Below are 23,128 nucleotides of genomic sequence, written 5' to 3'. Positions count from 1 at the left end.
ACCATATGTAATATGTACAATATACACACTGCAAGTATATATATAATGTAGTAACAGACACCTTCATAACCATATGTAATATGTAATATGTACAATATACACACTGCAAGTATATATGATGTAGTAACAGACACCTTCATAACCATCTGTAATATGTACAATATACACACTGCAAGTATATATATAATGTAGTAACAGACACCTTCATAACAATATGTAATATGTACAATATACAAACTGCAAGTATATATATAATGTAGTAACAGAGACCTTCATAACCATATGTAATATGTACAATATACACACTGCAAGTATATATATATATAATGTAGTAACAGACACCTTCATAACGATATGTAATATTTACAATATACACACTGCAAGTATATATATATAATGTAGTAACAGACACCTTCATAACGATATGTAATATTTACAATATACACACTGCAAGTATATATATAATGTAGTAACAGACACCTTCATAACAATATGTAATATGTACAATATACAAACGGCAAGTATATATATAATGTAGTAACAGACACCTTCATAATAATATGTAATATGTACAATATACACACTGCAAGTATATATATAATGTAGTAACAGACACCTTCATAACAATATGTAATATGTACAATATACAAACTGCAAGTATATATATAATGTAGTAACAGACACCTTCATAATAATATGTAATATATACAATATACACACTGCAAGTATATATATAATGTAGTAACAAACACCTTCATAACAATATGTAATATGTATATATACACACTGCAAATATATATATATAATGTAGTAACAGACACCTTCATAACAATATGTAATATGTATAGTATACACACTGCAAGTATATATATATATAATGTAGTAACAGACACCTTCATAACGATATGTAATATTTACAATATACACACTGCAAGTATATATATATAATGTAGTAACAGACACCTTCATAACGATATGTAATATTTACAATATACACACTGCAAGTATATATATATAATGTAGTAAAAGACACCTTCATAACAATATGTAATATGTATAATATACACACTGCAAGTATATATATAATTTAATAGCAGACACCTTCATAACAATATGTAATATGTACAATATACACACTGCAAGTATATATATATATAATGTAGTAACAGACACCTTCATAACAATATGTAATATGTACAATATACACACTGCAAGTATATATATAATGTAGTAACAGACACCTTCATAACAATATGTAATATGTACAATATACAAACTGCAAGTATATATATATATAATGTAGTAACGGACACCTTCATAACAATATGTAATATGTACAATATACACACTGCAAGTATATATATAATGTAGTAACAGACACCTTCATAACAATATATAATAAGTCTATATATAATGTAGTAACAGACACCTTCATAACAATATGTAATATGTACAATATTCACACTGCAAGTATACGATAAGCGCTTGTTTTTTGGCGAGGAATATGAGACATTTTTCATCGAAATGGGAATATATCAACATCCTAGCAGTTAGCATCCTAATGACAGCAGACTTTGTACAGTAAGTGATGTTTTATTATTTTTGCTGGCTCTCAGAACGTCTGCAGTGAGTAATAATCCGTGATGAGGGGGGGAAAAAAACAAACGTTGTGATGCGTTTTTTAAATTAATCCTTAAATGTATGCTTAAAATGATCCAACTACGTAAATATTATTATAAATGTTACTACATTACATATATACTTACATCATGTATATCAAATCTAATGTTTTTTTTAAGGGCTCTATAGGCAGAATTGAATGGCTCCCTTAGACTCAATTGTAAGCAGACTTTTGATCGCGTTTATTTAATATTTATAATGCATTAAAAAAAAAAAAACATCCGTCGTTACGTCTTTGATAATGATTGTGAACGATAGGCAACATTCCCAAAAAAAGTGCAGTTCCCCTTTAACTTTGAAAATTGTGTTCATTTTTAAAAACAGCTGTTCAATTCTTCATGGACTATCCCAGTCCTTCTTAAATAGTGGAGTGGCCCCCTATGGGGGTGCAATGCGTGTGACCTTGGGGAACTTTTTTATTGTTTTTGCCGTACCAGAATATGACGAAGCGTATGTAGCACTTGGCTTCTTTGTAACCACGGTAGGAGATTTGGTTTCCTTCAATGTTAAGAAGATTACAATGTTATGCAGAGGTGTACTTATAACATCTCTATAGAAAAATTATACTATTTAGAGTCACGGTGGAGAGTGACTATAAATAGTATAATTTGTCTATAAATTATTAAGAAATCATTTGATAAGCACTGGACTAGCCCCACCGCCGCTCTCCACATACGTTAAAAACTGAAGACTGACAGGTTTTGACACCCAAGGAGACTTTGACATCCCCGACAGAAAAACAATCTTTGGACGAGCACTTCTGTCAGTCCAAGGAAGTCAGACTTCCCAGTAATATTAGAGAATGTCCTACTTTTTACGCTTTTAAAAAGCATCTTAAATTGTTTCTTAAAGGCCTACTGAAATGAAATGTATTTATTTAAACGGGGATAGCAGATCCATTGTATGTGTCATAATTGATCATTTCGCTATATTGCCATATTTTTGCTGAAAGGATTTAGTAGAGAACATCGACGATAAAGTTCGCAACTTTTGGTCGCTGATAAAAAAAAGCCTTGCCTGTACCAGAAGTAGCGTGACGTCGCAGGTTGAAAGGCTCCTCACATTTCCCCATTGTTTACACCAGCAGCGAGAGCGATTCGGACCGAGAAAGCGACGATTACCCCATTAATTTTAGCGAGGATGAAAGATTCGTGGATGAGGAACGTAAGAGTGAAGGACTAGAGTGCAGTGCAGAACATATCTTTTTTCGCTCTGACCGTAACTTAGGTACAAGCTGGCTCATTGGATTCCACACTTTCTCCTTTTTCTATTGTGGATCACGGATTTGTATTTTAAACCACCTCAGATACTATATCCTCTTGAAAATGAGAGTCGAGAACGCGAAATGGACATTCACAGTGACTTTTATCTCCACGACAATACATCGGCGAAGCACTTTAGCTACGGAGCTAACGTGATAGCATCGGGCTTAACTGCAGATAGAAACAAAATAAATAAACCCCTGACTGGAAGGATAAACAGAAAATCAACAATACTATTAAACCATGGACCTGTAACTACACGGTTAATGCTTTCCAGCCTGGCAAAGCTTAACAATGCTGTTGCTAACGACACCATTGAAGCTAACTTAGCTACGGGACCTTCATGAGCTATGCTAAAAACATTAGCTATCCACCTACGCCAGCCAGCCCTCATCTGCTCATCAACACCCGTGCTCACCTGCGTTCCAGCGATCGACGGAGCGACGAAGGACTTCACCCGATCATCGATGCGGTCGGCGGCTAGCGTCGGATAGCGCGTCTGCTATCCAAGTCAAAGTCCTCCTTGCTGCAGCCAGCCGCTAATACACCAACCCCACCTACAACTTTCTTCTTTGCAGTCTTCATTGTTCATTAAACAAATTGCAAAAGATTCACCAACACAGATGTCCAGAATACTGTGGAATTTTGCGATGAAAACAGAGCTTTTTGTATTGGATACAATGTGTCCGAATACTTCCGTTTCAACCATTGACGTCACGCGCAAACGTCATCATACCGAGACGTTTTCAACCGGAAGTTTCCCGGGAAATTTAAAATTGCACTTTATAAGTTAACCCGGCCGTATTGGCATGTGTTGCAATGTTAAGATTTCATCATTGATATATAAACTATCAGACTGCGTGGTCGGTAGTAGTGGCTTTCAGTAGGCCTTTAAAAATCCCTAGTCATGTCGTCACTTTGACTAATTTCATTCTCTTTGTTTTTCACATTGTAATCTTTTATTGTCCTCTCGTGTTTTTGTTTTTATGTTTGGGGACTGAGCAAATACGCTATAATCTGGCTCGTTTACAATCTGTACATCGGATTGTTCGTCAATCTGCATTGTCCTGAATAAACAACTCATTTCAAATGTAAAAAGAACGTTCCAATGAGGCGAGACTACCAATACGGTGCTATAGGTGTGTTAGGGTGGACAAATCACGCGCTTCTACCTTGCAGGGTGTTCTAAATTGCCCCGAAGCGAACCAGACCTCAATACTCATCAGAGAAAGACATGCGCCCCAACCAAATGCCCTGCAAACACTCTGCGAGGAAAAAAACAAGCCCATCGACACATCAAACCTCACTGGCTAGTGGCTACTGACTAGTATTCAAAGTGGGAAAAAAGACGACACTATTAGTGCATTATTTCGGTGCAAAGTGAATGTAGACTCGTCTACCTGCAACAAGTGTTCGGCATTAAAATTGTGCAAGTAACCTTTGGTTTAGTTTAGTTTATTAAGGATCCCTGTTAGTCTACACCGCAGTGGAGACTATTCTTCCTGGGGTCCAGGCAAAAAACATCACACAATCGCAAAACAAAAGATTACAATGCAGTACAACATGATCAATAATAACATGTTGTAATACAAAAATAGCAACAACAAAGAACAAAAAACAACAACAATAACTTCGAGTTTACATAATAATGTTCATACCAAAGATAAAAAGAGCCATTTAAAAACAGATATATATTTTAGCAAAAAAAATAAAACAAAGAACCAGTGGCCTATTGTATACACATTAGCGCAGTGTTTTTCAACCACTGTGCCGCGGCACACTAGTGTGCCGTGAGATACAGTCTGGTGTGCCATGGGAAATTATCTAATTTGGGTTTAAAATATTTTTTGCAAACCAGTTATTCTAGGCTAGAGCTCGGCAGAGTAACCGTGTAATACTCTTCCATATCAGTCGGTGGCAGCAGGTAGCTAATTGCTTTGTAGATGTCGTAAACAGCGGGAGGCAGCGTGCAGGTAAAATGGTGTCTAATGCTTAAACCAAAAATAAACAAAATGTGAGTGCCCCTAAGAAAAGGCATTGAAGTTTAGGGAAGGCTATGCCGAACCAAACTAAAACTACACTGGCTACAATAGCAAAAACAGGATGCTGGACGACAGCAAAGACTTACTGTGGAGCAAAGACGGCATCCACAATGTACATCCGAACATGACATGACAATCAACAATGTCCCCACAAAGGAGGATAAAAACATCTGAAATATTCTTGATTACTAAAAGAAAGTAGATGCGGGAAATATCGCTCAAATATTCAATTGAATATAAGTTGAAAAGGATTTGCAAACCATTATATTCTGTTTTTATTTACCATTTACACAACGTGCCAACTTCACTGCTTTTGGGGTTTTGTAGTACAAACCCCGTTTCCATATTAGTTGGGAAATTGTGTTGGATGTAAATATAAACGGAATACAATGATTTGCAAATCCTTTTCAACCCATATTCAATTGAATGCACTACAAAGACAAGATATTAGATGTTCAAACTCATAAACTTTGTTGTTTTTTTTGCAAATAATCATTAACTTAAAATTTCATGACTGCAACACGTGCCAAAGTAGTTGGGAAAAGCCATGTTCACCACTGTGTTACATGGCCTTTCCTTTTAACAACACTCAGTAAACGTTTGGGAACTGAGGAGACACATTTTTGAAGCTTCTCAGGTGGAATTCTTTCCCATTCTTGCTTGATGTACAGCTTAAGTTGTTCAACAGTCCGGGGGTCTCCCTTGTGGTATTTTAGGCTTCATAATGCGCCACACATTTTCAATGGGAGACAAGTCTGGACTACAGGCAGGCCAGTCTAGTACCCGCACTCTTTTACTATGAAGCCACGTTGATGTAACACGTGGCTTGGCATTGTCTTGCTGAAATAAGCAGGGGCGTCCATGGTAACGTTGCTTGGATGGCAACATATGTTGCTCCAAAACCTGTATGTACCTTTCAGCATTAATGGTGCCTTCACAGATGTGTAAGTTACCCATGTCTTGGGCACTAATACACCCCCATACCATCACAGATGCTGGCTTTTCAACTTTGCGCCTATCACAATCCGGATGGTTCTTTTCCTCTTTGGTCCGGAGGACACGACGTCCACAGTTTCCAAAAACAATTTGAAATGTGGACTTGTCAGACCACAGAACACTTTTCCACTTTGTATCAGTCCATCTTAGATGAGCTGAGGCCCAACAAAGCCGACAACGTTTCTGGGTGTTGTTGATCAACGGTTTTCGCCTTGCATAGGAGAGTTTTAACTTGCACTTACAGATGTAGCGACCAACTGTAGTTACTGACAGTGGGTTTCTGAAGTGTTCCTGACCCCATGTGGTGATATCCTTTACACACCGATGTTGCTTGTTGATGCCGTACAGCCTCAGGGATCGAAGGTCACGGGCTTAGCTGCTTACGTGCAGTGATTTCTCCAGATTCTCTGAACCCTTTGATGATATTACGGAGCGTAGATGGTGAAATCCCTAAATTCCTTGCAATAGCTGGTTGAGAAAGGTTTTTTTTAAACTGTTCAACAATTTGCTCACGCATTTGTTGACAAAGTGGTGACCCTCGCCCCATCCTTGTTTGTGAATGACTGAGCATTTCATGGAATATACTTTTATACCCAATCATGGCACCCACCTGTTCCCAATTTGCCTGTTAACCTGTGGGATGTTCCAAATAAGTCTTTAATGAGCATTCCTCAACTTTATCAGTATTTATTGCCACCTTTCCCAACTTCTTTGGCACGTGTTGCTGGCATCAATTTCTACAGTTAATGATTACTTGCAAAAAAAAAAAAGTTTATCAGTTTGAACATCAAATATGTTGTTTTTGTAGCATATTCAACTGAATATGGGTTGAAAATGATTTGAAAATCATTGTATTCCGTTTATATTTACATCTAACACAATTTCCCAACTCATATGGAAACGGGGTTTGTAGATGGGCCTTGTTATACTTTCAGGACAGTCATTCAGGAATGATTCTCTTTCTCTGCAGCATGGACGGCGAGGCCAAACACTGCGTCATCAACAAGACGTCCACGGGCTACGGCTTCGCCGAGCCGTACAACCTCTACTCCTCCCTGAAAGACCTGGTGCTCCACTACAAAAACGTCTCCCTGATCCAACACAACGACCAGCTGAATGTAAACCTGGCGTACCCGGTCCTGGCCCGCTCTCAGAATCAGAACCAGCACCCCAGATGAACGAACCCCCAAGCGGGCGGAGCGAGGGGGACATCTTTCACTTTTTAACGCTGAAGAAGGGGGTCGTTCCTGGTTTTTAAAACGGCGAGTCCAATCGGCTTAACGAGCATGACTCTCTAGCTAGAGGCGGGGGGGGGTAGGGGGCTGTATTTTTTTTCCCACGGAACCCCGGAGCACTTCTTGCTAGCAGCATGGCTTTCACAGTAAGCACAGCATCTTGTAACTCCGCACTGTACAGTTTAGCATGACGTGACTGTACAGCGTCGGTTCCACCCACCCAGTGTGACACATTTACAAGCACACATCTGGATTCAGAGGATGTGTTACAGGATAAGCACACATTACTCATCTTTTTAAAGAGGGGGGGGGGGGTCAGTTTGAGGACAGGAAAATCTAAAGGAGGCACTTTTTTTTTTTGTTGTTGTTGCTTTTCGCCTTAAACTCCTAACTGTAGACAAAGGCCCGAACTGTTATCCCCAGACTGCCTGCCGACGCTCCGTAGACAAAAGCCTGAGCTGGAAAAGGGACCGGCTGGGCTCGCTTCACACCTCGAGAGGGCCGAGAAGAGGGTGGTGTCGTCACTGGAGCCTGGGAGACGAGGAAAGGCCCAGGTACATTTTGTGGCGTGGATATTTTTCGGGGGAGGAACGACGAACTGACGCTCACGTCATAGCTTTGAATGACCACCAGCCTGTGTCACTAGTAGAGAGTGGTGCCAGCTTTAAAATATACTCTTTTTTTTGGGGGGGGGGGGTTAAAAGTTCTTTATTTTCAAGCGCTTCGGCTCCTTGCTCTCTCTCAGCAAGCCTGCGTTTGAACCGAGGTACACAAGAACGCATGGTACGTACGGTGCAGCAGGGAAAGTATTTTCCCACATTTTGTTACGCCTTATTCCAAAATGGAATCCATTCATTTTTTTCTCCTCAAAATTCTACACACAATAACCCTGACTCCGTGAAAAGTTGTTCTTCACAGTCAGCGAAACTAAACAAAAAAACACATGGTAAATAATTAGGGATGTCCGATAATATCGGACTGCGGATATTATCGGCCGATAAATGCTTTAAAATGTAAAATCGGAAATTATCGGTATCGGTTTCAAAATGATCGGTGTACAAAAAGTAAAATGTATGACTTTTTAAAACGCCGCTGTGTACACGGACGTAGGGAGAAGTACAGAGCGCCAATAAACCTTGAAGGCACTGCCTTTGCGTGCCGGCCCAATCACATATCTACGGCTTTTCACACACACAAGTGAATGCAAGGCATACTTGGTCAACAGCCATACAGGTCACACTGAGGGTGACCGTATAAACAACTTTAACACTGTTACAGATATGCGCCACACTATGAACCCACACCAAATAAGAATGACAAACACATTTCGGGAGAACATCCGCACCGTAACACAACATAAACACAACAGAACAGATACCCAGAACCCCTTGCAGCACTAACTCTTCCGGGACGCTACAATATACACCCCCCTGCCCACCTCAACCTCCTCATGCTCTCTCAGGGAGAGCATGTCCCAAATTCCAAGCTGCTGCTTTGAGGCATGTTAAAAAAATAATGCACTTTGTGACTTCAATAATAAATATGGCAGTGCCATGTTGGCTTTTTTTTTTCCATAACTTGAGTTGATTTATTTAGGAAAACCTTGTTACATTGTTTAATGCATCCAGCTTCAAATTGCTGCCAAAGGTGCATCAACAAAGTGTTGAGCAAAGGCTGTGAATACTTATATACACACGGTTTTTTTTTTAGTATTTTTGTCTTTGATACATTTTCAAAGTTAAAAAAATACCTTCATATTGTCATTATAGGGTATTGTGTGTAGAATTTTGAGGACAAAAATGAATGTATTCCATTTTGGAACAAGGCTGTAAAATAGCAAAATGTGGGAAAAGTGAATAGCTGTGAATACTTTCCGGATGCTCCGTATTTGGTATGTTGTGAGCTAGTTTTCGATCACAATACACTAGATGGACATTGATTATTGATTATTGATTATTGCGGTTCCTCTATTCAGGTTGACTGAAGTTGTCGAAAGATTCCTGCATCCAGCTTTGTTTCTAGATCCTCTTTAAGACCGTAGCACCTGTAGCCATGGACGTAACTGTTAGTGCTTCTGTTTGTGTCCGCCGCTTGCAGAGCATCAACCCATGTGATTGTTGTATCCACGGTACTGTCTCTCCTTTCCCCGAAGTACTTGCTTTGTCCGCTGGTATTTACTCGCAGTACTTCTTCCCCTCCTTGCGCTTGACTGTTGTCGTCGTTTTTTATCACAAGCTTGACTCACAGAGCTGTAGAACATTTAATGTACAGAGAAAAGAGAACAGTATATTTCAGCCATACGTGCAGTCGGTGTGTGTGTGTGTGTGTGTGTGTGTGTGTGTGTGTGTGTGTGTGTTCTTGTATTTCTACCCTTCTTGAGACATCCACAAGGAAAAGTACGGTCCATATGAGGACCGGTGAACAAGTTAGGACCGAAATCATGGTCCCAATACGGAAAACCATCGCATCTAATAGAGAATGTCTCATCAAAAAAGGAGGGATTTTTATAATTGACTGTGTCGGTTTTAAAAAGTGCTCCCGTCTGGTCAACATATGAAATAACAAGTGTGTGTCAAAATTAGGTGCTCCCCTTCTGGCCAACATATGTAATAACAAGTGTGTGTAAGAAATTGAAATGCGCCCCTTTGGCCAAATTTTGTCATGATCCATGGCCCGGATCATGTTTTGTTATTTTCTGTTAGTTTTGGACTCCCATAGTTCCTGTTTTTGTGCACCCTTGAGTTTGTTTTTTAGTTACCATGGGTGCTTATTGTTTCCACCTGTCTCTGATTGGTGTTCGGGACGCTCACCTGTTTCCCGAGCACTAATCAGAGGGACTATTCAATCCCTTCACCCTCTTCCCCTACATTCCCCTCCTCTATTCCTCCCCTCCCTCAGACAAGAAGCAAAGGAATCATGCAGAGACAGAGTTCAATTTAGCTCATGAGGAGACACGTGCTTTGGGCTGTATTCTAGTTACAGATCCAAACTACGTTCTAAAAGTCCGTCCCGCGTGCTTCCTCTAATTATTTGGAAGATCCCTGTTACATCACTGAAGCTGTCGCTGAGGGAAGGGAACTCCAGTTAGACACAATATATGATTATACAAAAATGCAAATGTGTTGACGCTGGTGATATCGCCTTGTCTCTGCTCTGTCTGCGTCACGGCGGTGTTCGGCCTTGGCAGTCAGCAGGCCGAGTCTGGACACAACACTAATAGAGACGGCTGGCAATCTTTTGGATACTGTTGTGTCGGGACCAGTTCTTCCTCCAAGGGAATTTAATTTACTGGTCAATCCCAAGTTCTTTTGGATGACATATTTGCTGAGTAAGAAGGATCACCAGAACAGAATAGGAATATCAACAAGTTTTACTGAAATTTCAGGAGAACAACCCAGATTAATACATTCACCCCGTCTTCTTAAGTTGTTCTAACACTCATACGGAAGAGACTACTTCTTCAATCTGCAAACAGCCCCCACCATCCCCAGATGGGACGTACAGGCTCATTGTTCAACTAAAGATAAGATATAAGGGACTACTCCAAGTCTTAAATTCCAAGTCTTCAAGGTTAACACAGTTTACCTGCGGACAAACAGAAAGAGAAGAAATGGAAAAACACTAGCTCTTTTCAAATATGACTATGAATAGAAAGAAATAACTCTTGCATATATATACACTACCGTTCAAAAGTTTGGGGTCACATTGAAATGTCCTTATTTTTTAAGGAAAAGCACTGTACTTTTCAATGAAGATAACTTTAAACTAGTCTTAACTTTAAAGAAATACACTCTATACATTGCTAATGTGGTAAATGACTATTCTAGCTGCAAATGTCTGGTTTTTGGTGCAATATCTACATAGGTGTATAGAGGCCCATTTCCAGCAACTATCACTCCAGTGTTCTAATGGTACAATGTGTTTGCTCATTGGCTCAGAAGGCTAATTGATGATTAGAAAACCCTTGTGCAATCATGTTCACACATCTGAAAACAGTTTAGCTTGTTACAGAAGCTACAGAACTGACCTTCCTTGTAGATTGAGTTTCTGGAGCATCACATTTGTGGGGTCAATTAAATGCTCAAAATGGACAGAAAAAGAGAACTTTCATCGGAAACTGGACAGTCTATTCTTGTTCTTAGAAATGAAGGCTATTCCACAAAATTGTTTGGGTGACCCCAAACTTTTGAACAGTAGTGTGTGTATGTATATATATATATATATATATATATATATATATATATATATATATATATATATATATATATATATATATATATATATATATATATATATATATATATATATATATACATTCTTCACAATACAAAAATCTAACTTGAGCACAAAAGCTAATAACTATAGCAACGGACTTTAAGCATACTAAAGTTGTGTGATAACTTTACACATAATTATTCTAACAGCCGGTCAGTCGGCCTGGCTTCATTCTGTTACGGCAGCTTACTGCGGGGTTCGTTCCCCCCGGGATACAGACGGACCATTCTGGACAAGGCGTGCAGGTAGGAACATGATTTAACCTACAAAATTAAAACACGTACCAAAAACAGAAAGCAAGCAGAAGGAACAACGTGCCGAGCGCACAGCAAGCTAAGGTACCAAGTTAGCTCAGGAAGCATAAACTAGGAGTCAAGAAATACTAACGTAACTTGTTGCAATGAAGCCAGCAGGATTAAATAGTCCCTCTGATTAGTGCTCGGGAAACAGGTGAGCGTCCCGAACACCAATCAGAGACAGGTGGAAACAATAAGCACCCATGGTAACTAAAAACAAACTCAACGGTGCACAAAAAACAGAAACTGAGGGAGCCCAAAACTAACAGAAAATAACAAAACATGATCCGGGCCAAAATTAATATAAATAAATAAAATGAATATGTAAATAGAGACATATAACTTGAAGTAATGAAGATTAAAAACCAATTACAAAGAAAACAATTACAAAAAATAACTAAAAGCTTATCTTTTTTATATTTGCATAGTATGTATATATTATTAATGTTGTAAATACAAATCTTTATATATCTAGAAAGGGTGGTCTTAAAAAGGTAGGCATTTTCCTGCGGTCTCAAGAAGGTCACAAATACAAGAATGTGTGTGTGTGTGTGTGTGTGTGTGTGTGTGTGTGTGTGTGTGTGTGTGTGTGTGTGTGTGTGTGTGTGTGTGTGTGTGTGTGTGTGTGTGTGTGTGTGTGTGTGTGTGTGTGTGTGTGTGTGGCGCTTAGCTTCCGTTTCCTGCATCCAGCTAATGTGAGCCAAATGAAGGATGTCTTTTTTTCATGTAGCAAGAAAACTTAAAGCTAGTCCTTCCTGTTTGGTTTCCGACGTGTACCGTGAAAGCACGACATGGGTGCTTGTACTATGCAGAAGAATCGCTTTTGTTTCCTCTCGCCTCCCCTTTTTTGTTTCGATTCAGGTTTCACTTTCAAAGCACAACGTTAAGTCTAAATCTCACTTGCCAAAAAAAAACAAAAAACATATTTTTGTAGAGTGTTTTTGCAAAGGGGACACGAGTTGGATCCGCCGAGAGGAGTGTGATGAAGGGCTAGAAAAGATGTATTTTTTTTTATCAGGAAAGTTGAATAATTAGCACCGGGGTCAAAAAAACGCACGCCTTAGCTATCAGGAAATTACGAGTCTTTTTGCAACGTTTACTGCTACTTTTAGTCCGAATGAAAGCAGCTCTCCCCACACGCTCATGTCCGTGGTACTGCACCTTGCACACATGTCTGTCGGCAGTTCAACGAGAAGTGAGGGCTTAGAAAAGGGAAACTGCACTTTATTTTGAAATTTTGCTTTTGGTTCAACGTCAATACGAGGGACAAGACCTTTATTTAATGCATTCTAACTGGTAAATAAAAGTTTGCTTACAGTGGAGTTAATGCCAGGCCCATGAAGTGCCAACAATACTCCATTCAAACTTTGTGACTTGGATTTTACCAAGTACTAGTGATATTGTTATTATAAGCGCTAACGCAGACGGACTATTTTTAGCGTCGCGCTTCAGAGTTTGTGGCTTCACTGTATCGTGGGTTGAAAAAAATAATAATCTAAGCATATTCTCTGCAGTTTTGGCCCAAATTTAGCATTTTTGAGCATAAAAACGGCTAAATTGACTAAAAATGTCAATACTGCATTTGTTTTTGGGAACTCATACAGCATTATTATACAGTCGTCCCTACATGTCCTCGTAAATAAAAGTTTGCTTACAGTGGAGTTAATGCCAGGCCCATAAAGTGCCAACAATACTCCATTCAAACTTTGTGACTTGGATTTTACCAAGTACTAGTGATATTGTTATTATAAGCTCTAACGCAGACGGACTATTTTTAGCGTCGCGCTTCAGAGTTTGCGGCTTCACTGTATCGCGGATTGAAAAAATATATAGTAAATCTAAACATATTCTCTGCAGTTTTGGCCCAAATTAAGCATTTTTTAGCAGTCGTCCCTCACCAAATCACTTTTTTTGTGGATATTTAAAAAATAAAAATAAACGTTCTATGTATTTTTGGCCTAAATAAGGCATTAAATTGGGGCTTTTGGTGGATATTTGTAAAGCATATGCTATGTGTTTTTGGCCTACTTTGAGCATTAAACAGGGGATTTTAGGGTGTATATTTTCTAAGCTTATTCTATGCAGTTTTGACCTAAATTAAGCATTTTATAGCATAAAAATGGCTAAATTAACTAGAAATGCCAACCCTACAGCAGTGACACAGAGAGCTAACTTGCTTGTTGCTGCTATGTTGACATCGTCGGCAGCTGAGCCGCTTTCTCGCCTCGGAGCTCGTGAAAGTTTGTTTTATATCATAAATATTCCCCTCTCACCTGGACACCCGGAAATGGCGACACAGACCCGAAAAGACGCTTGGCGAGAATTATGAGTTATTCTTCATCTAAACGGGAATATATCAACTTTAAGTGACGGGCAGTAACAAGCTACATGTAGCTAAGCTACGTAGCTTAACTACATTTCCTCATAAATAAAAGTTTGCTTACAGTGGAGTTAATGCCAGGCCCATTAAGTGCCAACAATGCGCCATTTCCACTTTGTGACCTGAATATTAACAAATATTGTGATATTGTTATTATAAGCGCTAACGCAGACAGACTATTTTTAGCAGCGCATTGACACATAGCGCTAACTTGCTTGTTGCTGCTGTGTTTAAATTGTCGGCAGCTGGGCTGCTTTCTCGCCTCGGAGCTCGTGAAAGTTTGTTTTAGATCATAAATATTCCCCTCTCACCTGGACAGTACAAGGATGAGGACATGATCCGACAAATTGGTACACTTTGGCATCCAAATTAGACCCGGAAAAGGCGACACAAACCCGTAAAGACGCTTAGCGAGGATTATGAGTTATTCTTCATCTAAACGGGAATATATCAACTTTAAGTGATGGGCCGTAACAAGATACATGTAGCTAAGCTACGTAGCTTAATTACGTTTTCCAGTAGCATGGCGGTAGCTTAGCTACTTTTTTAACTTATATAGCAGTAACAAGCTACATGTAGCTAAGCTACGTAGCTTAACTACATTTCCTCGTGAATAAAAGTTTGCTTACAGTGGAGTTAATGCCAGGCCCATAAAGTGCCAACAATACTCCATTTAAACTTTGTGATTTGAATATTACCAAGTATTGTGATATTGTTATTATAAGCGCTAACGCAGACAGACTATTTTTAGTGAGCTAACTTGCTTGTTGCTGCTATGTTGGCATCGTCGGCAGCTGAGCTGCTTTCTCGCCTCGGAGCTCGTGAAAGTTTGTTTTACATCATAAATATTCCCCTCTCACCTGGACAGTACAAGGATGAGGACATAGTCCGACAAATTGGTACACTTTGGCATCCAATTTAGACCTGGAAATGGCGACAAAGAACCCGAAAAGACGCTTGGCGAGGATTATGAGTTATTCTTCATCTAAACGGGAATATATCAACTTTCAGGGATGGGCAGTAACAAGATACATGTAGCTAAGCTACGTAGCTAAACTACGTTTTCCAGTAGCTTGGCGGTAGCTTAGCTACTTTTTTAACTTATATAGCAGTAACAAATTACATGTAGCTAAGCTACGTATCTTAACTACATCTCCCAGTAGCTTGGCGGTAGCTTAGCTACTTTTTAACGAGTAGCTTTTCCTGTAGCTTAGCTACATATATAGCGAGGTAGCTTACATCAAAGCTACAAAGAGAGAAAATGAACCGTGAATCCAGGCAAAAAAAATATGTAGAAAATCCAATGAGAACATCCATGATGATTGGTTGGTGTTCATATGATGAGTCACAATTGGCTAAGGTTAGGGCCAAACATTACGGACTGGCCAATCAGAGGCAAGATAAGGCGGGTCATCAAAACTAGTAAACAAAATCTAAATTTAGCTACGTTTAATGGAGAGTAACTTGTAGCTTAGCCTGCTACATTTTCCAAGTAGCTTGCCCCGTCGCTGTCAACACCCTAACAGTAGGCATCCCGACAGCAGACCTTGTACAGTAAGTGATGTTTTGTTATGTGTGTTGACTCTCATGAAGGCTGCAGTGAGTGATAATCAGTCAGAAATAGCGAAGGTTTTGAAATGAATGCGCTGAACAGATCAAAATATGTAAACTATCAAATAAATGGGAGCCATTACCTCCCTGATTGGCACTCAGCATCAAGGCTTGGAATTGGGGGTTAAAATCACCAAAAAATGATTCCCGGGCGCGGCCACCGCTGCTGCTCACTGCTCCCCTCACCTCCCAGGGGGTGATCAAGGGTGATGGATCAAATGAATACAAAAATTTCGCCATACCTAGTGTGTGTGGGACAATAAATGGTACTTTAACTTTAATGTTATTGATATATTACGTTACAGCGTATATTTAAAACCTTAATTAAGTGTTTTTTTATGTTTTAGAGCGCTTTACAGGCAGGGCATTTATTTACTGGTTAGAATGCATAAAAAAATGAAAAACAAACGTGTGCAGCCCTTTGAGACACTCGTGATTTAGGGCTATATAAGTCAACTTTGATTGATTGATTACACGAGAATGGTAAACCTACGGAGCCCCTAAGGGACATGAGGACTTTTTTTTTTTAATATATTTTTTGTAATTTTATTTTTTTTAGACATGTATCTAATAAAAATAAATATTTTTATTTTTTTTAGACAGGTATCTCTTTTTCATTTTTTTTTATAACTTTATAAAAAGTTATACAGAAATAATTATTATATTTTTATTTTTATTTTTTTTTTAGACATGTATCCCGTGTGCATTAGAAACTTTCTTGTGCGCAATTTTTTTTTTTTTTTTTATAACTTTACAAAAAGTTTATCGTGCGCACGAGAAAGTTCAATAGATACATGTCTAAAAAAAAAATTTTTTTTTAATTATAATTATTATTTAAAAATTTTTTTATAACTTTATAAAAAGTTTCTCGTGCGCACGAGATACGTGTCTAAAAAAATAAAAAAATAAAATAAAAATTAACATTTCCCCCACGTCCCTTTAAGGGCTCCGTATAAACCAAAGGCAAAATTAAAAAAAATTAAAAAAGTGTAGTCAAAGGCAAAAAAATAAAAAAAAGTGTAGTCGTCCTTTGGAAAAAGAGTGAAGAGATTAGAAGTGCCTTTTGTCTTTGTTGTTGTTGTTGTGTCTGCCAACATGCTTCACCTTTTCTCAGCAAGAACCTGTGTGTGTGTGTGTGTGTGTGTGTGTGTGTGTGTGTGTGTGTGTGTGTGTGTGTGTGTGTGTGTGTGTGTGTGTGTGTGTGTGTGTGTGTGTGTGTGTGTGTGTGTGTGTGTGTGTGTGTGTGTGTGTGTGTGTGTGTGTGTGTGTGTGTGTGTGTGTTCTGGCAATGCTTTACTTAATGGGGACATCGCTCTGTTTAGACAGTCACCTTTAGGGGACCTCTGACGGTATGGGGACAAAAAAAACAGGTCCCCTAAAGGGAAACCTTTTTAAATGATAGTCAGATCCATTCTGAAGATGCACAAGTGATCTTGAAGCGTCGGCCCATAAAACATGTTTATAAAGTTTTTAAAGTATGATTCACATTCAGAATGTTCCATCCTTCTATATATGCTAGTTGGAGTTGCAGACAACTTCATTACTACTAAATAGCAGTTTTCAGTCATGTCACAGAAGATGCAGGATTTGCTTGAACATTTAAGTGGTGAAACTTCCTATAAGACAGGGGTGTCCAAACTTTTTCCACTGAGGGCCGCACACGGAAAAATTAAAGCGTGCGGGGGCCATTTTGATATTTCTCATTTTCAAACCATAACAAAATATATGGATTTTGGTTGGGTTTTTTTTACCTTTAGGGTTCCCGGGGACCATAAAGGTTTTAACTCATTAAAATGTTAAAAACAAGTCAAATTATTATTATTTTTAATTATTTAATGCTTGCAGTAAATCTCTACAGTATATCAACTTCAGGTTGATATAAAGTTAAAAAAAACCAAAAGGTTTTATGCCTTTTCTGTCAGACAACTTTATTTTTTATAATAAAACTGAAATATGCAATATTTCCCCCACTGCCCAAAACATTCAGAAAGCAATGTTTGATGTGAAGTAATTAGAGCATTAAAAACATCAATAATGCAGGACACCATTATTATTTTTGAGTAATCACAGTGAAAATGATAAATAAAATCCCATTAAATATATTTCGGATCCAAAAGATGCCCCACTCATAAAGTGATACATTTTTACTGTTTTTTTTTACTTTCAACACTTAAGTTAAGAAATCAACTTCAGATATATATGTCGATTTTACGATTGAACCATTATTTTGTTTGTTTTATGCTCTTTTGTCAAAGAAAACGTTGATGTTTTTGTATGGCAACCACACAACATACCGTATTTCCTTGAATTGGCGCAGGGAATATAGTATTCGCACGTCTAGAATTACTGCCGGGTCAAACTCGTTTCTCAAAATAATTAACGCATGCTTGGCCTTATCGCCGGTTCATTATTAACGCCGGATCAAATTCTTTTCGCAAAATATTAATTTTATTATCGCATGTCTATAATTTTCGCCGGGTCAAACTCGTTTCGCAAAATATTTAGCATATGTCTAGAACTTCCGCCGGGTCAAATTCGTTACGTCACGAGTGACGCTTTACCTGTCTTCATTTTCAAAATGGAGGAAGCTGATTTGAGTAGTTTGCAATCGCACAAAGGAAAAAAGATAAAGTTAATCACTAGGATTTAAGGTCCAAGCTATTGAATACCGGTACGGTATGCTAAAAAGAACAGTAAGCAGCTATGTTTTATTAATATACCGTAGCTGCATGTGTCAAATACGGTATGAGTCATTAAATGACTCCCGCCTCCTGATGGTAGAGGGCGCTAGTGATCCTTCTTGCGACTTCCGGTACTGCAGAAGAAGTGACAACACGCAGCAACAGATCGTCTTTTTTTTCCTCTCGCCTGAACTTTTAACATGGAGGATTACATACCGGTATCTAAAATAAAACAGTTTTCTAAACTGGACTTTCAATCGAAGCAGGAGGTAATAATTAAAGGAATATCTCCATCGAGACAGAGAGACTTTTAAAACTGAAGAAAGAAAATAAGGACGACTTCTATAAACAAGTTATCAATGCTTTTGGTCAGAAGGAGCTGCAAATGGAGAAGAGGTTTTAAAATAATTAGCGCATGCACAGCCATCCCGCAGGCTTCCGGTAAACGCCGGAGTGACAGGAGGTTTTAAATTAATTAGCGCCCCTGCGGCTATTCAAGGAAATACGGTATGCAATATTTTCCACATAAAACATTTTAAAGTGAAATTTTTCAAATAATTGGAGCCTTAAATAGGTCAATAATTCAAAATAACATTGTTGTTGTTGTTTTTTTGGAGCAATGGCAAAACAATTTAAATAAAGATAGACAAAAGAAAAAAAACAGCCTGCATGGCAGCTTTCCGTCAACATTGCAACTTTTTCTAGTTAGATTTCACCTCATTCCACTTTTTTTTTAATGTTTTTTTTTCATTTTTGCAGTAGCATTTCCAGAATGTGTGGCGGGCCGGTAAACAATTAGCTGTGGGCCGCAGATGGGCCCCCGGGCCGCACTTTGGACACCCCTGCTATAATAGGACAGTTGTAGTGCTGTATTCTGAGGATCATGTCATACTTAATTGGAACTTTATTTTTATTTTTTAAATGGTCCTCAGTAGTCACGTACAAATTTGTGTGAATATACAAAATGATTTAAATGTGGTCCCCATGAAGCTAATGAAGTCTTTTTCCCCAGGGTCCCCAGTAAGAATGATCAGCACATTACTTCATCAATCCAGAGATTTAAAGACGTGTATGAGCTAACTGGGTAGTGGACATTTTACACCATTGTTTTTATGCCTCCACAACCTGTAGAAAGGGTGGTCCCCGCAAGTCATGATCAAAAACTTGGTCCCCATTCCAAATGATAACCAGTATGTGTGTGTTTGTGTGAGTCAATCAGCATGTTTTAGGTGTGTAGTTTGTTGTTTAGTGAGACTTTCTTTACGAGGGCTTGACAGTAGCCCTCTGCTCTCTCACTTTGCACACTTTGTTGTGGATTTGCTCCCACTCAAGACTCCAGTGTGACCAGCCCACAGCCAGTGTCGCTGTCACGCATCTGATAAGCTCAAACGCACGCAGCGTTCGTGGCACCTTCGTTCCATCCGTCGTCGGGTCGGTCGGACCAACACTCGAGCGCACTTTTTTTTTTTGTCTGTTCCGCACGCAGAGAAGTGGTCTCTGAAAAGCTCAGTCCTCCACACTTTGGTTTAAGATCAGCGTTCTCCAGGCGCAGTTTGGCTTTGGCGTCAACTGGCTCTTTGCAGTTTGATCCATGCCAAACAAGACCAGGTCACCTGAATAATAGAACATTTATTGAGAGAACGGCATCCATGCAGCACAAGAATGTCAAAAGTTATTTGATTTCAGGCGTTCAAGTCAGATGAAGACACCAGTTGTCTGTCCATTTACTGATTGGAGCGTAAACCAGTATTTCATGGTACAGTCCTCCCTCAGAGTCTGCCCCCTCACTGTATCGTGGATTTAAAAATATATAATTTCTAAACAAATTGTGTGCGGTTTTGGTCTAAATTAAGCATAAAAATGGCTAAATTGAATAAAAATGGCAGCACTACAGTAGTATGGGAAACTAGATGGGACCAAACCAATCAGAGCAGGCTGCTTAGTACCGTGGTCACTGATTGGCTCAGCCTCACACAGCATCACTATTAGGGATGATGTTTGATAAGAAATTATCGAGTTCGAGCCCATTATCGAATCCTCTTATCGAACCGATTCCTTATCGATTCTCTTATCGAATCCAGATAGGTTGTTGTATATGGAAAAAAATATATATATATTTGGTTTAACAAAAGCTCACTTTTATTTTATAAGAAAAATAAAATAAATAAATAAATATTGACTGTTACCCCCCTAAAAAAAATAAATATTGACTGTTGTTACCCAAAGTATATTAAGTGGGATTTTTCAGAAAAACAAATATATACAGTAACACAAAAACAACCTGTCTCTGTGATCACTATAGGTGACTAGCCATGCCTTGAGGCGTTTTTTTAGGGTCCATTTGTTTTGTTGCTTGTGTGACATCACAGGAAATGACGTAGCTCAGTCTAACGACTGAGCTACGTCATTTCCTGTGATGTCCCACAGGGCATTTCTTGTGGGACAGGATTCGTTCCCAGGGATTCGAATAAAGAACCAACTATTTGTGTTTACTATAGTGGCCTCGATAACGGTAACCGGTTCTCAAAAAGGGATTTGAGTCCATGGAATCGGTTCTTTTCTTATCGAACGGTTCTTTTTTTATCGAACAACCGGGAGAACCAGTTTCGAACATCATCCCTAATCACTATGCAGTCATCCCTCGCCAAATCACTTTTTTGTGGATATTTAAAAAAGAAACTTAAACATATGCTATGTATTCTTGGCCTACATTAAACATTAAATGGGGGATTGTCAAGGGATATTTTTAAAGCTTATTTTATGCATTTTTGAGCATAAAAATGGCTAAATTGACTAAAAGTGTCAACACGACAGTTGTTTTGGAAACTCATGCAGCATTATTATACAGTCATTCCTCGCCAATCACTTTTTGTCGAGATTTGAAAAAGAAACTTAGACATATGCTTTGTATTTTTGGCCTGCATTAAGCATTAAATGGGGGATTTTAGGGCAACACTTTTATTTATTCTATGCAGTTTTGACCTAAAATTAAGCATAAAAATAGCTAAATTGAGTAAAATTGTCAATACTACATTTGTTTTGGAAACTAGATGAGACCAAGTCAATCAGAGCAGGCTGGTCAGGACCGTGGTCACTGATTGGCTCAGCCTCATACAACATTAATATACAGTCATCCCTCGCCAAATCACTTTTTTGTGGATATTTAAAAAAGAAACTTAAACATATTGTATGTATTTTTGACCTACATTAACCATTAAATGGGGGATTTTAGGGGGATATTTTTTAAGCTTATTCTATGCAGTTTTGACCTAAATTAAGCATTTTTGAGCATAAAAATAGCTAAATTGAGTAAAATTGTCAATATTACATTTGTTTTGGAAACTAGATGAGATCAGAGCAGGCTGGTCAGGACCGTGGTCACTGATTGGCTCAGCCTCATACAGCATCACCATACAGTCATCCCTCGCCAAATCACTTTTTTGTGGATATTTGACAAAAAAACTTAAACATATGCTATGTATTCTTGGCCTACATTAGTCATTAAATGGGGGATCGTAGAGGGATATTTTTTAAGATTATTCTATGCAGTTTTGACCTAAATGAAGCATTTTTGAGCATAAAAATAGCTAAATTGAGTAAAATTGTCAATACTACATTTGTTTTGGAAACTAGATGAGACCAAGCCAAACAGAGCAGGCTGGTCAGGACCGTGGTCACTGATTGGCTCAGCCTCATACAACATCACCATACAGTCATCCCTCGCCAAATCACTTTTTTGTGGATATTTGGAAAAGAAACTTAAACATATGCTATGTAATTTTGGCCTAAATAAGGCATTAAATAGAGGATTGTCAAGGGATATTTTTTAAGATTATTCTATACAGTTTTGACCTAAATTAAGAATTTTTTAGCATAAAAACGGCTAAATTGACTAAAAGTGTCCACACAACGTTGTTTTGGAAACTCACACAGCATTATTATACAGTCATTCCTCGCCAATCACTTTTTTGTGGATATTTAAAAAAGAAACTTAAACATATGCTATGTATTTTTGGCCTGCATTAAGCATTAAATGGGGGAATTTAGGGCAATACTTGTATTTATTCTGTGCAGTTTTGACCTAAATTAAGCATAAAAATAGCTAAATTGAGTAAAATTGTCAATACTACATTTGTTTTGGAAACTAGATGAGACCAAGTCAATCAGAGCAGGCTGTTTAGTACCGTGGTCACTGATTGGCTAAGCCTCACACAGCATCACCATACAGTCATCCCTCGCCAAATCCCTTTTTTGTGGATATTTAAAGAAGAAACGTAAACATATTGTATGTATTTTTGGCCTACATTAACCATTAAATGGGGGATTTTAGGGAATATTTTTAATCTTATTCTGTGCAGTTTTGACTTAAATGAAGCATTTTTGAGCATAAAAACGGCTAAATTGAGTGAACATTTTAATACTACATTTGTTATGGAAACTAGATGAGACCAAGCCAATCAGAGCAGGCTGGTCAGGACCGTGGTCACTGATTGGCTCAGCCTCACACAGCATCACCATACAGTCGTCCATCGCCAAATCACTTTTTTTTGCAGATAATTAAAAAAGAAACAAACATTGCATGTATTTTTGGCCTACATTAACCATTAAATTGGGGGGATATTTTTTAAGCTTAGTCTATGTAGTTTTGACCTAAATTGAGCATTTTTGAC

The 23,128-nt window shown here is 38.4% G+C and overlaps 1 protein-coding gene across 2 annotated transcripts in view; it reads left to right on the top strand.

Moving 5' to 3' along the window:
• pik3r2 (phosphoinositide-3-kinase, regulatory subunit 2 (beta)) overlaps nucleotides 1-7,252 on the top strand; it is a 131,536-nt gene extending 124,284 nt beyond the window's left edge. For both annotated transcript variants that reach the window (XM_062022216.1, XM_062022217.1), the window contains exon 16: nucleotides 6,951-7,252. In XM_062022216.1, coding sequence (XP_061878200.1) covers nucleotides 6,951-7,158 — 208 coding nt within the window. In that variant the 3' untranslated portion in view covers nucleotides 7,159-7,252. The remainder of the gene's footprint in view (nucleotides 1-6,950) is intronic.
• Nucleotides 7,253-23,128: the final 15,876 nt, after the last annotated feature.

This window comes from Entelurus aequoreus, linkage group LG16 (assembly GCF_033978785.1).
Source record: "Entelurus aequoreus isolate RoL-2023_Sb linkage group LG16, RoL_Eaeq_v1.1, whole genome shotgun sequence".
Taxonomy (NCBI): Eukaryota; Metazoa; Chordata; class Actinopteri; order Syngnathiformes; family Syngnathidae; genus Entelurus; species Entelurus aequoreus.
Note: the sequence above shows the minus strand (reverse complement) of the source record. Positions and strands in the feature narration are given on the sequence as shown.